Here is a 13,725-nt window from a genome sequence, read left to right as displayed (position 1 = left end):
TAATTATAAGTTGCTTAGAGATCCAACTAAAACACATTTTTTCAATTCAAAGCTTTTTAGGTGCATAAAAAAAAACAAAGATGTAAAAAAGTGGTAGACAAATAAGTCTGGTCTGGGGGTTAGAATGATCGCTGGTCATGCAACGGTAAGTGCGACTCCATGACATGTTTATGTTTTATAAAAGACATTACTGACATTTTTAATTGACTAAAAATGGCACAGAAATACAAAAAGTGTCACATTTTACAATGATATTTTCAGAATGATGCCCGGATCAATTTTAAGTGATAATAAGACCTCATAAGTGCCTCCATGAGATCTTTGTTCCTCAGGCTGTAGATCAGAGGATTTAGCAATGGGTTAATGAGGGCAGATATGACTGTAATCAATTTGTTTAAATTGACCATTTTGCCAGAGGAGGGAATAAAGTAAATAAAAATTAAGGAGCCATAAAAGATGGAGACCACGGCGAGGTGTGATGCACAGGTGGAGAATGCTTTCTTCTTTCCAGTCTTGCTAGGGAGTCTAAGGATGGTCCTGAAAATATAGACATAGGGAAGAGAGGTCAAAAGAAAGACTCCCAATCCTATACTAGCACCTAATACTAATACGACCAATATGTTTATGAAGGGATCAGTACATGTAACTTGATATAAGTGTGGAAGGTCACAAAAGAAGCTGTGGATGGAAGCTGCCCTGCAGAAGGACAACCTGAGAGAAAATAAAGTATGAACCAAAGAGTGAGTAAATCCTGCACCCCAGACCAGAGAGGCCATTCGAGCGCACACCCTCCAAGACATAATTTGTTTGTAATGTAGGGGGTGGCAGATGGCAATGTAGCGGTCGTAGGACATAGCTGAGAGCAAGAAAAGTTCTGAGTCAGCCAAGGAGATGTAGAAAAAGACTTGGGCTATACAGGCAGGAATGGATATTAATCTGTGTTTTGTGACCAAATCAAAGAGCATTCTTGGAGCGGTCACTGATGAATAGGACATGTCCAGAAATGCCAAGTTGGCAAGAAAAAAATACATTGGGTTGTGCAGATGGTAGTCAGTGAGGACCAAGAAGAAAATAAGAAGGTTTATGATAACAGTCATAAGATAAATCAGAAGGAAGAACACAAAAAGTACATTCATGGTCAGTGGATGGTCTGATAGACCCAAAAGAGTGAAAGAGGAAATCTCTGTCATGTTCCCCATATTATTCATTTTTTTTTCATTGTTTACATTTATCATTATAAAGCAGTAATAAAATTATGGATCTTAGGATTAAAATAATTGGAAAACGTACGGTGTGCCTACACACTGTACTCAGGTTTACATGTGGGCATTTTTACCAGTGAATGATTTATTCTTATATAGAATGTTGGCATTCTCTCAGGACCATCTTCTGTGTTGTAAGAACACAAAGCTGAAAGTCTCATTAAAGGTCTCCTAAGATTTAATCCTTTGGAGCGTTTTCTCTATAATTGAGTACAGTCTTTAAAATTTTAATTTAAAATCCACTGAAAGTGTTTCTATATTTTTGTCACCTATTTTTCTTATTGGCTAGTGGACAAAGTGATCTAAAACTTTACAAAAAGAACTTATGTTCCAAACTTTCATACATACAGCACCTTTCCAGACTAGCACCTCAAGCAATCTCAGTGGGTGTCTAGGGTTCTGGCTTGAAAAGCCATCTCTGCTTAGTATTGGAAAATATAGATGAATAGGAGATGCACACCAAAGACCTCTTCTTTCTAAGCGTTCTTTATTGAACCATACAAAATATATCTCCTTCCATGATGTTCCTGCTCAAGGATTACCTTGCCTTATCGCATTTAAGTAAAACGACTCGATGAAACACGTTAAGTCATGTTGATGCTTGGGCAGGGACATTGTGGAAGCAGCTATATTATGGATGGTTCAATAAAGAACACTTAAAGGAAATCGTCTTTGGTGTGTTGCTCCTATTCATCTATATATTAACCACTTGCCGACCAGCCACTGTTGTTATACTGCGGCAGGTCGGCACAATCCTGCGAGCCATCATAGCTGTAACGTCGGCTCCTTTAAGCGGGATAGCAGGTGCGCTCCCCCGCTGCACTGAGGGGGTGCCGATGCTCATGGCCACCGGTCGCGATGACTGCCGGCACGAAAGGCAGAACAGGGACGTGTGTGTAATACTCCAGTGGAATACTCCTCTGCCTCCTAACTACTTCACTACTCAAGAGTCTCTGATAGACCCTATAATAAGTCCTTATGCATATGATAAATGCAGCCAGGCTATGTGTACCGATATGCTGCAAATCTTGTTGAATCCCTACCAGGAGAGAATGGTTCTAGAAAATAACCAATGTTGCTAAGATGGAAGAATTGATTCATATTTTCCATGACAAACTTTTTAAGTCTACAACTACTTGGGCATGTTGGATACACATCCAGATGACCTCTACATACCATAACATGATTTCAATCGATCTCTGAAATTAATTACTCTCCAGGATTTCCAGCAGGGCAACCACATAGGACCTTGATGAGAACATTAGTCCAGGATAATGAGCCTTTTTTTTTTCTTTACAGTGCTCCTTGACAGCTGTGCTGTGAGAAGGAGAGAAGAGATACAGTATCTGGTGGTCACATACCTTGTGGCAATGCCTGATGTGTAGAGGGTGACCTCTCTTACAGCCCCAGCTCAAGGGCCACTGGTGTTGAGACAGTGGCCGCGAGAGCGCGGTGAGGTAAGAGTGTCTGCAAGATCTTCCGTCGGTTGCAGAAGTGGTGCGTCACCTGAGCTGGGCTGGATGGCTGAAGCAGTGGATAGCAATAGGACCAGCGCCACCAGGCAATATGCAGAGCGGACGGATGGATAACTGGATGCAAAGTCAGACAAGCCAGGTTAGCAATGGAAGATCAGGTATAAGCATAAACAGCAGGCAGAGAATGGTCAAGCTGCAGGCAGAAGTTGGCAACAGGATATCAGGCAGATAGAAGGTATAACAAAGTCTTTAAGGCAAACCAAGGTCAGGATAGGTGGAGAGCAAGCATGGTCAGGATAAGCCGAGTTAAACACACGAATCAAGCACATATCACAAGAACAGGTATACAGGTAAATCTGCAGATCAGATGCACTAGTGCAGCTGATGTCCTTATATGAGCCATTTGGCGCCAGCATTAATGGCCAACAGGCGCGCGTATTTGCACATGCTAATATTTGTGCGCATGCCTTACCTTTATGAACACACAAAGGTAGAGCCTGAAAAAAAGTAATTTTGGGAGGAAAGAAATTTTAACAGCTGTCACTCTACCCAAGAAAACTATAAGACAAAACTAACTTTACCTGACTTTTTTACTATTAATATATTTGAAGGTTTTTAGGGATTTGTCCTATCCTCCTTTGCAACCTGTTGTTCATTTTTAATTTATTTTTACATACTCTGTTACCACATGATCCTCCCCAGCAGAGACAGCAGAGACATGGTATTCTATCATTTATGTCCCAAGAGAGTGGGCCAATCAGTGCATGGCAGGCTTACCCTGGGGATGAGGGGGCACTGGGCTGAGCACCTAGGACAAAGGGGGCACCATCAGTCACTGGGGGCTCACCATTGACCAGGAGGAGGAAAGGGTATGGGGGATTTACCAGTCCAGGGTTGAGTGCCCCTGTAATAGAGGAGAGCTCAGTTCGGACACGCACAAAACACAGTTGTCACAAGGTGAACTCACATACCAGCTGCACTGCCAGACTCCCCCTCACCGGGGTGACACACTTCGCCACCAACCGGGTGACCCCCCACCTCTTCCTCTCTACTAGTCTATAGACAACACCCACATGGCCGCCTGGGTGGGCCTCCTGTGGAGTCCTGTATTCTGGCACAACTGGGTGTGCTCTACCGAGTGTGTACCCACACTACACTGGCACCATCCTCCTACACCGCTGTGTGAGTGGTACGTCCCACCACAAGATGGAACACTGCAAGTGACGAGGGACAGAAATCATCAGTCCCATCTGGAAGTCATCCACAGAAAGAGAGAGAAATAGCAAGTGTATCACCATCAATACCAACACACTCGGATTGGAGCAGAACTAATTTCTGTGCCTCTATAAATGTTGCACCTGGGGCAATTGCACCGGCTGCCCCGCTCTCCCCCATGCTACACCACTGGAGAGAACACATATGCCACTCGACAACAAATATGTCCCTCTCACATATACTGTAGACTTATGCTGCGTACACATGGGCGAACTTTGACAGACTAGGTCTGGCGGACTTGCCTACTCACGAACGACCAAAGTCCGATGGATTCGTACGTGATGGCGTACGACCGGACTAAAACAAGGAAGTTCATAGCTAGTAGCCAATAGCTGCCCTAGCGTCGGTTTTTGTCCGTCTACTAGCATACAGACGAGCGGACTTTTCGACCGGACTCGAGTCCGTCGAAAAAGATTTGAAACATGTTTCATTTCTAGGTCTGTTGAACTTTTGGGAAAAAAAAGTCCACTGGAGCCCACACACGATCGAATTGTCTGACGGACTCCGGTCCGCCAGACCAAGTATGCCATAAAGTCCGGTCGTGTGTACGCGGCATTAGCTTATGCTTCTTATCCTACACTTCAGAAAATATTCTCTATTCACATTTTATCTTGGGGCATTTCTGATCTTTACCCTTATTATTCAAAATGGTGACCTCTCAGACCCCAGGTCAGAGGTTGTGGAGACTGTCCAGATACTGGATTATGGATCAGAGGATGACAGAGCCAATTACTGAGTCTGTTTGTCAATACTGGCTTTCTAATGAGGACTCAAAGGACCCCCTGCTTTTATGGGATGCGTTTAAGGTCTGGGTCAAAAGAGAGTACATCTCCATGCATTGCCAAAGCCAAGAAGGATCCCATGGCCTCTCTTGCAATTGGAGGGGGAACTGCAGAGGAAGGAGGCAGTATATATGGAAAGTCCAGATCAGGTTAGCTATCAAGCATGGAAGCAGCCTTTGAGGTTGGTAGAGCTATTGAGAGTAGAACAGATTAGGAAATATCCCCTGTATATGGCACAAGAATCTTTGAATATGGAGACAAGAACTGGATTTTATTAGTTTGGCTAGCCCAGGGCCAGTTTACTAACACTCATATTGGAAGGATCCGTTCCTCTCAATGATGTGTTATCACTTCCTGACCACATTATTTTATGTTTATGGAGTATTAAAAACAACTGTACTCCACCAGGGCTTCCTGCAATGAGGACGACCTTCATGCTTATTTGGACAGGATATCCCTCTTCTCTCTGCCGGTTTCTACACAGCAGTTATTAGAAATTGATAAAATGCTATAGAAAGTACAGGGAGTGATTTGGCTACCACAAGCTGGGAAAACACTAGGGATAGAATAGGCTAATGTTGTGTTGGTGCTTGGGCGAAGATGTGGAGGTCTGTGCATTGTACAGATCTACAGTATATCTCTGTTAAACATAAATGCTAAGATTCTAGCAAAAATTTTGGCCAACTGCCTTTCTCCAATCCCGGATAATATAATACTAGGTTTTTTGCCTAGCAGGGGCATCAACATCAATCTCAGTAGATTGTTTCTAAACTTGAAAAATTCAACATACCGATAGGGACTCAAGGGTACTTGCCTCATTGGGTGTTGAGAAGGCATTTGACTAGGTGGTGTGGACCTACCTCTGAAGACTGGGCTTTGGGCCTACATTTTTGAGGTGGCTACATATGCTTTATTATGCACCCAGGGTTCATACAAATGATAAGGTCTTTTATTAAGTCAGATAATTTTTATTGACTTTTTGTCTGCGAGCTAACAACCAGTTACATAGAAACATAAAGATAACAGAGAGAAACACTGAAATCGAAAAAATACAATTCCAAAGTCACATTCCATTCCGGCGTATACTGTCCAATACAATGTTATGGTATAGAATTAACTATGAGCATTCTATAATAGACAAACAGTCCAATAAAACACTGGAGGCTCCCTCTTCTATCAAGAAAAGGAAGAATAGAACAGTAAATCTATGCATTTGTAGTGCCACTTCCAATGTTAGCATCAAAAATAGGAAGAAACCCCCTAGAGTGGACTTTTAAGGCACACTTAATTAATTAGCAGTAAAAGTATTCTTGAGTAGTAACATCGTAGAAAATTGTTTTATTGTTAGACATATTAGATAAAATACATAGAGAATAGAATGTTTAAACAATTGATAACATTGTCACCATATCCTAAAATGAAAAAAATGATCCTCTTACACCCTACGCGTTTCAGAGTACAGATATCTCCTTCCTCAGGGGTGTATATTGAAGAGGAAAATGTATCTACAACATAATTTGTGGAAACAGTAAGTATCTAGCAATGAAAGTACATTATAAATGATATTTACAAATTTTGTAGGTACACTTACATTTACTTTTAGATGACGTGGTGAGTTAACATTCCATCATATTAAATTTAAAAACAGAAAAAAAAAAGCATCAAAAAGAGAGACCATGCTTGCTGAGTTCCTGCTTGGGTATCACACCAATCACAAGTAAAATTAGCACCACATGGTATGGCTATTCTAGAGAGCCGATTTTCAGCCCCTACTAAACCCCACGGGGGTGGGGGGTGGCCAAAGGAACTCGCTGGGGTCAAAAATAGGTAGATCCTGCAATGGAGAGTATAAATATTTGCCGGAGTATAATAAAAAGTAAAAAAATTGTATTATACATTTATTAAGTGAGTTCTTAATCAATATCCATTTATCAATATTTGATGTTGCTCTTTTGACTGTACCTAAATATTGTAGGTGATAGGCAGCCAAGGCAGAGGAAGGGTTCTATTGTGAAGGAGCTGATTTCAACTACAAAGGTATGATGGATTGAAAATGAATTAGTTATTTGTAGGACTAATTATCTATTGTTAAAAAAGGGGAATAATTAGAGGAAATAGTTTGAAGGGAATTGAAAGAAATGAAATTAAAATGAGGCACAGTATGGTGTTTCCATATGGTGACCACAATGAGCCCCATGTTAGGTATCTTATATATAGTCTATATTATTCCAATCTTAAGACAGTCGCCAGTTGAAAAAGTCCTATCCTCTAATGGCCATTCATTGGATATCACAGCAGAGATCAAGAGCCAAAAGTTTAGTATAGTTGTAAAAAATTTTACCAGGTATATATAGGTGTTTCTACCTTTTAGGAGATCTCCAAGTGAGCAGCAGCACATCCCGACATCCAGCAGCCAATTGTGGTGGATGCTGGACATGCTGCAGATTGTGTATTAAATACCCCTCCCTCTCCAATCAGCTGGCGTGAATAATTGTGGCAGCTGACAAGCCTGGAGAGAGAGGAAGAGAAAGCAGGTCTCCTCGTACTGGCCCCCTGGGCGGTGTGTGCGCTGCATCACCCTCAACGTGCATGCGCGAAGCACCGGCACGATGGGATGACGCCATGTGCAGATCGCCCACCAACACAGAAAGCTTTACCGGCGGACTGCGCATATCTGCTGGAGGAGCAAAATGGAGGTCAGATGGAGATGGAAAATACGCCTATAACCTTATGCTTGCCACCACGAGCATGCAGCTCGGGCGGCTTTGTGTGCCGGGCGGTTCTAATGGCTCCTCCATGGAAAGCGGGGCTGGAGAATGGACTACACGGGAAACAATACACACCAAAGCAACGGTCATAATTATGGAGTGTACATATTATAAAAAATACAAATACATCCATGTTTCCATTCATATTTGAGTATCACAAGGATCCCAGCAAGCAGCAGCAACAGCACATATATTGTTTTATACAAGAGCAGTCAGACTGAATCCACTGAAAAATATTATAATATCATAATACAACAAAATTAAAGTCTGGTACAGGTACATAAATGGAAGAAAGGGAACAAGGGGGGAGGAGAGGAAAACAAACAAAAGAGTGGGAGGGGGAACAAGAAAGACATGGAGAGTGTAAATATGTTTAAACATACATTTTATCCCAAGAATGGAAAAGGGGTTATAATGGAAAAATAGGAATTCAATTATAGATACATATAGTCTACTTTTCTATTCCTCCAGATAAAAAACCTTCAAGAAACGGTTTAAAACAAATAGCTTCATTTAACCCTGGTGGCTGCGTGGCTTTCAACGTATGAGTCCACAGCAATTCTATTTGGAGAAGAATTTTGTTCCAGTCCCCACCCCTAGGGCTGGGGTGTATACGATCTAGATTCAAAAATTTGATATTTGGAAAAGTACCGCCATGTACTATTGTTACGTGACATCCCAGCGGAAGATCTGGGTTGCATACCTGCATACTGCTTATATGCCTATAGTCCCTCCTCCAAAATTCCAATTTTGTTTTTCTGATATAAAAACAGCCACGGCTACTTTGTAGCATATACATTACACCAATTGCTTTGCAATTCGCAAAATGTTTGGGATGAAAAGTTTGGCCATTTTGAAGAATGGGACTTTTTTATATCAAGCAGGGACGGTCCATCCATTAAGGGTACACAGGTGTCACCCCCCCTGTCAATCACTGCCACCCCTATCCATGCATCCAGCCCCTTTCAGGACACCAGTGCATGGATTCCAACATGGAGGGGCTGTTTTTTTGAAGCACCAATTAGAGCCAGAGGCTCTAATAGGCTTCAATATAGGGGGGGCTCGGGTCGCAGAAAGTGCGCTCTGATCCCACCCAGGTGTGTTACAACAGCGAATGAATATTTGCTGTTATAACACTAATCCTCCTCTCTGCCAATCAGGAAGCAGGTTTTGACACCGGTCACCCGATTGGCTGAAAGGACAGGTGATCCTATTGGATGCCTAGGAGGAGGAGGGGAGGGGCCGGAAACCACCATGAAGGAGTAGACTTGGACCTGAGCTGCTGCACCACGCTGCCTGCCACCTGTCATGTTGGAGTAAGTGCTGGACCGACCAGCAAACAGCGGGGAGATGGGTGCCGCTCGGGGGGGGCATGGGTGGTTGTTTTCTGCCCCCCCAAAGAAAAAACCCACCAGGCGCCACTGCTATCAAGTATCCATGAGGATGAACTTGTAAATCAAATTGGCATATACATCAGACAAATCTAATGGGGATGTGGCAATAGGGGCAGGAAGGCCTGAGGTGGAGAGTCAAGGGGACCAGATATTATTAAACATTTTTATACAGCCCCTGTGTTGGTAAGTCAATTTTTTCGTGTCTAATATCACATTCACCACATTGCACCATTGTGTAAAGGTAGGTGGGATAGATGAGAGCCAGCACTGAGAGATCAGTTTACTGTATGAGCTAAGAACAGCAAACAAGCAATTTTTTGTGCCGGCAATTTGTATTGCTGTCAGAAACCATAAAATCAGACCGAGACAGAAGTACAGTTAAATCACACTTGTTTAATAATAAAAGTAAAAAGAACAAACGTAGTCAAAACATAGCCAAAGTTCAGTAACCGGAATGGATAGTCAGCCAAGCCAGAAGTCAGGGATCAACGTGGTAAAACAGCAAGCAGGATCTGGAGCCAGGAGGGATGTCAGCAAAGCAAGTCTTTAAACAGGAACGCAGGAGATCGTCTCTGTGATGTTGACCAAGGTGAAGGCAGAGATCCTCTGGGCTGGACGACTTACGTAGGCAGGACTGATGAGCAGGATATCATCAACAGCTGAGTACCTGTGGAGAGATAGGAGCTGGCAATTAGCTGACAGCTGAGTGGCAAGCTGAGAGAAGGAAGGGCTGAGCCCAGCCCTGACAGTACCCCCTCTTCAACGACCCCCTCCCCCTCGGAGGACCACCAGGCTTGAGTGGAAAACGTTTATGGAAATCAAGGAGGAGGGCAAGGACATGTACGTCTGAGGACAGGGACATGTACGTCTGAGGATGACACCCAAGAGCTTTTTTCTGGACCGTACCCCTTCCAATGCACCAGGTACTGTATGCGCCCACGGAACATACGGGAGTCAACAATGGACTGTACTTCATACTCCTCATGGTTCTCAACCTGTACAGGGTGAGGACGTGGCACCGAGGTGGTAAAGTGGTCGCAGACCAAAGGTTTTAATAAGGAGACATGAAATACATTCGAAATACACATGTTAGAAGGAAGGTCTAATGTGTAAGCCACTGGGTTAATCCTGCAAAGAATTTTGAAAAGGCCCAATAAACCGAGGTGCATACTTCAGTGAGGGAACACATAGTCAGAGGTTGCGAGATGACAGCCAGACCCTGTCCCCAACCTAGTAGGAATGCACTGGCAGGCGTCTGCGGTCAGCATGGAGTCTGTACTTATCATTAGCATGTCGCAAAGCCTCCTGGACTTGTGCCCAAGTGGAGCGAAGACCACAGAGATGCTCTTCTAATGAAGGAATACTCTGCGGAACAAATGAGTCAGGCAACATGGAAGGTTGGAAACCATAGTTCGCCATAAATGGGGATAATCGGGAAGCAGAATTCAGGGCGCTATTGTGAGCAAACTCTGCCCACCTTAATAGGTCTGACCAGTTGTTATGATGGTCAGAAATATAGCAATGTAGGAATTGCTCCAAGGACTGATTGGCTCGTTCTACGGCCCCATTAGACTGCGGGTGGTTCGCAGAGGAAAAAAAAAGCTGAATTCCCAACTGCGCACAAAAGGCTTGCCAGAACCGGGACACAAACTGACTACTCCTGTCTGAGACAATCACCTTGGGTAGTCCATGTAAGTGAAAGATCTCCCGAGCAAAAATGGAAGCCAGTTCCTTAAAAGTGGGCAACTTCTTAAGTTGAATACAATGAGACATTTTTGAGAACTGGTCAACCACCATAAGGATAACTGTGTTGCCCTCCTTAATCCTCACTAGATTGTATGCCCTTCTCAAATCAAGCTTCGTGAAAACCGTTGCTCCCTTGAAGTGGTCAAATAACACCGTAATCAACGGAATCAGATAGACATTCTTAATCGTGAAACGACTGAGACCCCTATAATTAATACAAGGTCTCAGTTCACCTCTCTTCTTCTTCACGAAGAAGAAACCAGCACCAGCAGTGGACGAGGATTTGCGGATGAAACCTCGAGAAAGTGCTTCTGCAACATACTCCTCCATGGCCTTATCCTCCAAGACCAACAAAGGGTAAACCCGGCCACGAGGGGGTATGGCACCAGGTTGAAGGTCAATTGAGCAATCATACGGCCGGTGTGGAGGCAAACTACCGGCTTGACCTTTGTCAAAGACATCGCTAAAATCGCGGTACTCCTCTGGCAGGGAGGAGAGTGAAGAGGTGCACAGGACCTTGGTTACCTTCTGGAAGCATGTCTTACTGCATTGTGGCGACCAGGAGAGAACCTCAGCATGGAGCTAATCAAAAGAGGGGTTGTGCCTCTGTAACCAAGGATAACCAATGGAAAATTAGGTGAAGAAATAATTTGGAATTGGATTATCTCATAGTGAAGAGCCCCTATGGCCATGGACAATGGAACCGTCTCATGAGTCACATGGGCAGGCTGTAGGGGTCTCCCATCAAGAGCCTCAATGGCAGGTGGAGTGTCACGCAGCTGCAGCGAAATCGAGTGCTTCGGTACAAAGGCAGCATCAATGAACAGGCCTGCAGCCCCAGAATCGATTAGAGCCGGCTGGATTAGAGCCTATCCATTGCTTCAGAAAACATAGCCATGCTCTTGAGCATCTGTGGCATATGACTAAGTTCCAGGAAGACTTCAAACAATATAAATCTGCCCTCCTAAAATACTATATCTGCCTCCACACTGCCAAACAGACCTATTTTATCACTCTCATTAACACCTTCTCATCCAGTCTACGTTAACTCTTCTCTACCTTTAACACTCTACTGTGTCCTCCACTGCCTCCACCCACTAATTCACTCACTGCCCAGGAGATCGCTAATCACTTCAACAATAGGATTGAATCAATTCATGAGATCTCCAAACCTCCCCCACTCAACACCCCATGTCCAGAGATACAATAATTACTTCCCTCATTCAACCCTGCTAGTATTAACAAGGTTGCTAAACTTTTATCTAACACTCATGTAACCACCTGCCCTCTGGATCCTGCTCCCTCGCAAATTCTACGCTCACCCTCTGACTCGATTCTTCACTCTCTAACTCACATTTTCAACCTCTCTTGTGACATCTTCCCAAACTCTCTAAAACATGCACTAGACACCCCATACTTAAAAGCCCTCACTGCACCCCACCAATCTTAACAACCTATATTCCATCCTTACTCACCTTCTCCTCCAAACTTTATGAAAGTCTGGTCTACAACCAACTGAGTGACAATCTTACCATGAACAAAGGTTTTGATCCCCTTCAGTCCATATTTTGCCCTCAACACTCCACGGAAACTGCTCTCCTTAAACTCACAAATGACCTACTAACAGCTAAAACCAATGGGCGCTATTATGTACTACTTCTCCTGGACCTCTCTGCTGCCTTCGACTCAGTGGACCACCCCCTCCTCCTAAAAAAACTCCACTCCTCTGGTCTTTGTGACTGTATTCTTCGCTGGCTCTCATCCTTCCTATCTCAATGCTCTTTCGGTGTCACTTACAACTCTACTTCCTCCTCTCCTCCTTATTCTTGGAACTCTCCTTTTCTCAATCTACATGACCTCCCTGGGTCAGTTGATTGCCTCCCATGGCTTTCAATATCTCTATGCTAATGACACCCAAATCTTTCTCTCTACCCCCAGCTCTCTCCATCTGTCTCCTCACGCATCACCAACTTACTAGCAGACATATCAGCCTGGATGTTACATCACTTCCTCAAACTCAACCTACCCAAAACCGAGCTCATGATATTTCCTCCCCCAGGTGCCACTTCCCCTGATTTCTCTGTCGATTTCAATAGCTTAACTATCAACTTGTCCCCCACGCCAAGGTTCTAGGTGTAATCCTGGACTCCGAATTAACCTTTCAGCCCCACATCCTATCTCTATCCAAAATTTGCCGCCTCAACCTCCGCAACATCCCCAAGATATGCCCCTTCCTAACCAATGACACCACAAAGCTTCTAATCCACTCCTTAGTCATCTCTCGCCTCGACTACTGTAACTGCCTCCTCATTGGCTTACTTCTAAATAGGCTATCCCCTATTCATTCCATCATGAACACTGCTGCCAGGCTCATCCACCTCACAAACCGCTTAGCGTCTGCTATACCCCTCTGCCAATCTCTCCATTGGCTGCCACTCAACCAATGAATTAAATTCAAGATACTAACTATAACTTACAAAGCCATCCACAACCTGGCCCCCAGCTACATCTCTAATGTGGTCTCAAAATACCTACCTAATCGTTCCCTTCGCTCCTCCCAAGACATCCTGCTCTCTAACTCCCTTGTCACCTCATCCCATGCTCGCATTCAGGACTTCTCCAGAGCCTCCCCCATCCTCTAGAATTCTCTACCCCAATCTGTCTGACTTTCTCCTACTTTGTCCACTTTCAGATAATCCCTGAAAACTCATCTCTTCAGAGAAGCCTATCTGGCCCACACCTAACAACTGTACATGAATTTATCCATCACCACATCCCCCACAGTTAATAGCTCTTGTATTTCTTGACCTTCCCTCTTAGATTGTAAGCTCTAAGGATCAGGGCCCTCTGATTCCTCCTGTATTAAAGTGTATTGTATTTGTACTGTCTACCCTCAAGTTGTAAAGCGCTACGTAGGCGCTATATAAATCCTGTACAATAATGATAATGTTTTCTATTGGTTTATCTATCTAATTGGAATTGTGTCTTTTTTCAACCTGACTAACTATATGAAACTTTATTTC

The 13,725-nt window shown here is 43.8% G+C and overlaps 1 protein-coding gene across 1 annotated transcript; it reads right to left on the bottom strand.

Annotated features, from left to right (window-relative positions):
- Positions 1–257: 257 nt before the first annotated feature.
- On the bottom strand, positions 258–1,208 carry LOC141102326 (olfactory receptor 5H18-like). Its single transcript, XM_073591285.1, has one exon. It carries the CDS (start codon positions 1,206–1,208, stop codon positions 258–260), a length of 951 nt encoding a protein of 316 aa, XP_073447386.1.
- Between the last annotated feature and the right edge of the window lie 12,517 nt (positions 1,209–13,725).

This window comes from Aquarana catesbeiana, linkage group LG07 (assembly GCF_042186555.1).
Source record: "Aquarana catesbeiana isolate 2022-GZ linkage group LG07, ASM4218655v1, whole genome shotgun sequence".
Taxonomy (NCBI): domain Eukaryota; kingdom Metazoa; phylum Chordata; class Amphibia; order Anura; family Ranidae; genus Aquarana; species Aquarana catesbeiana.
This window is presented reverse-complemented; position numbering and strand designations above follow the sequence as displayed.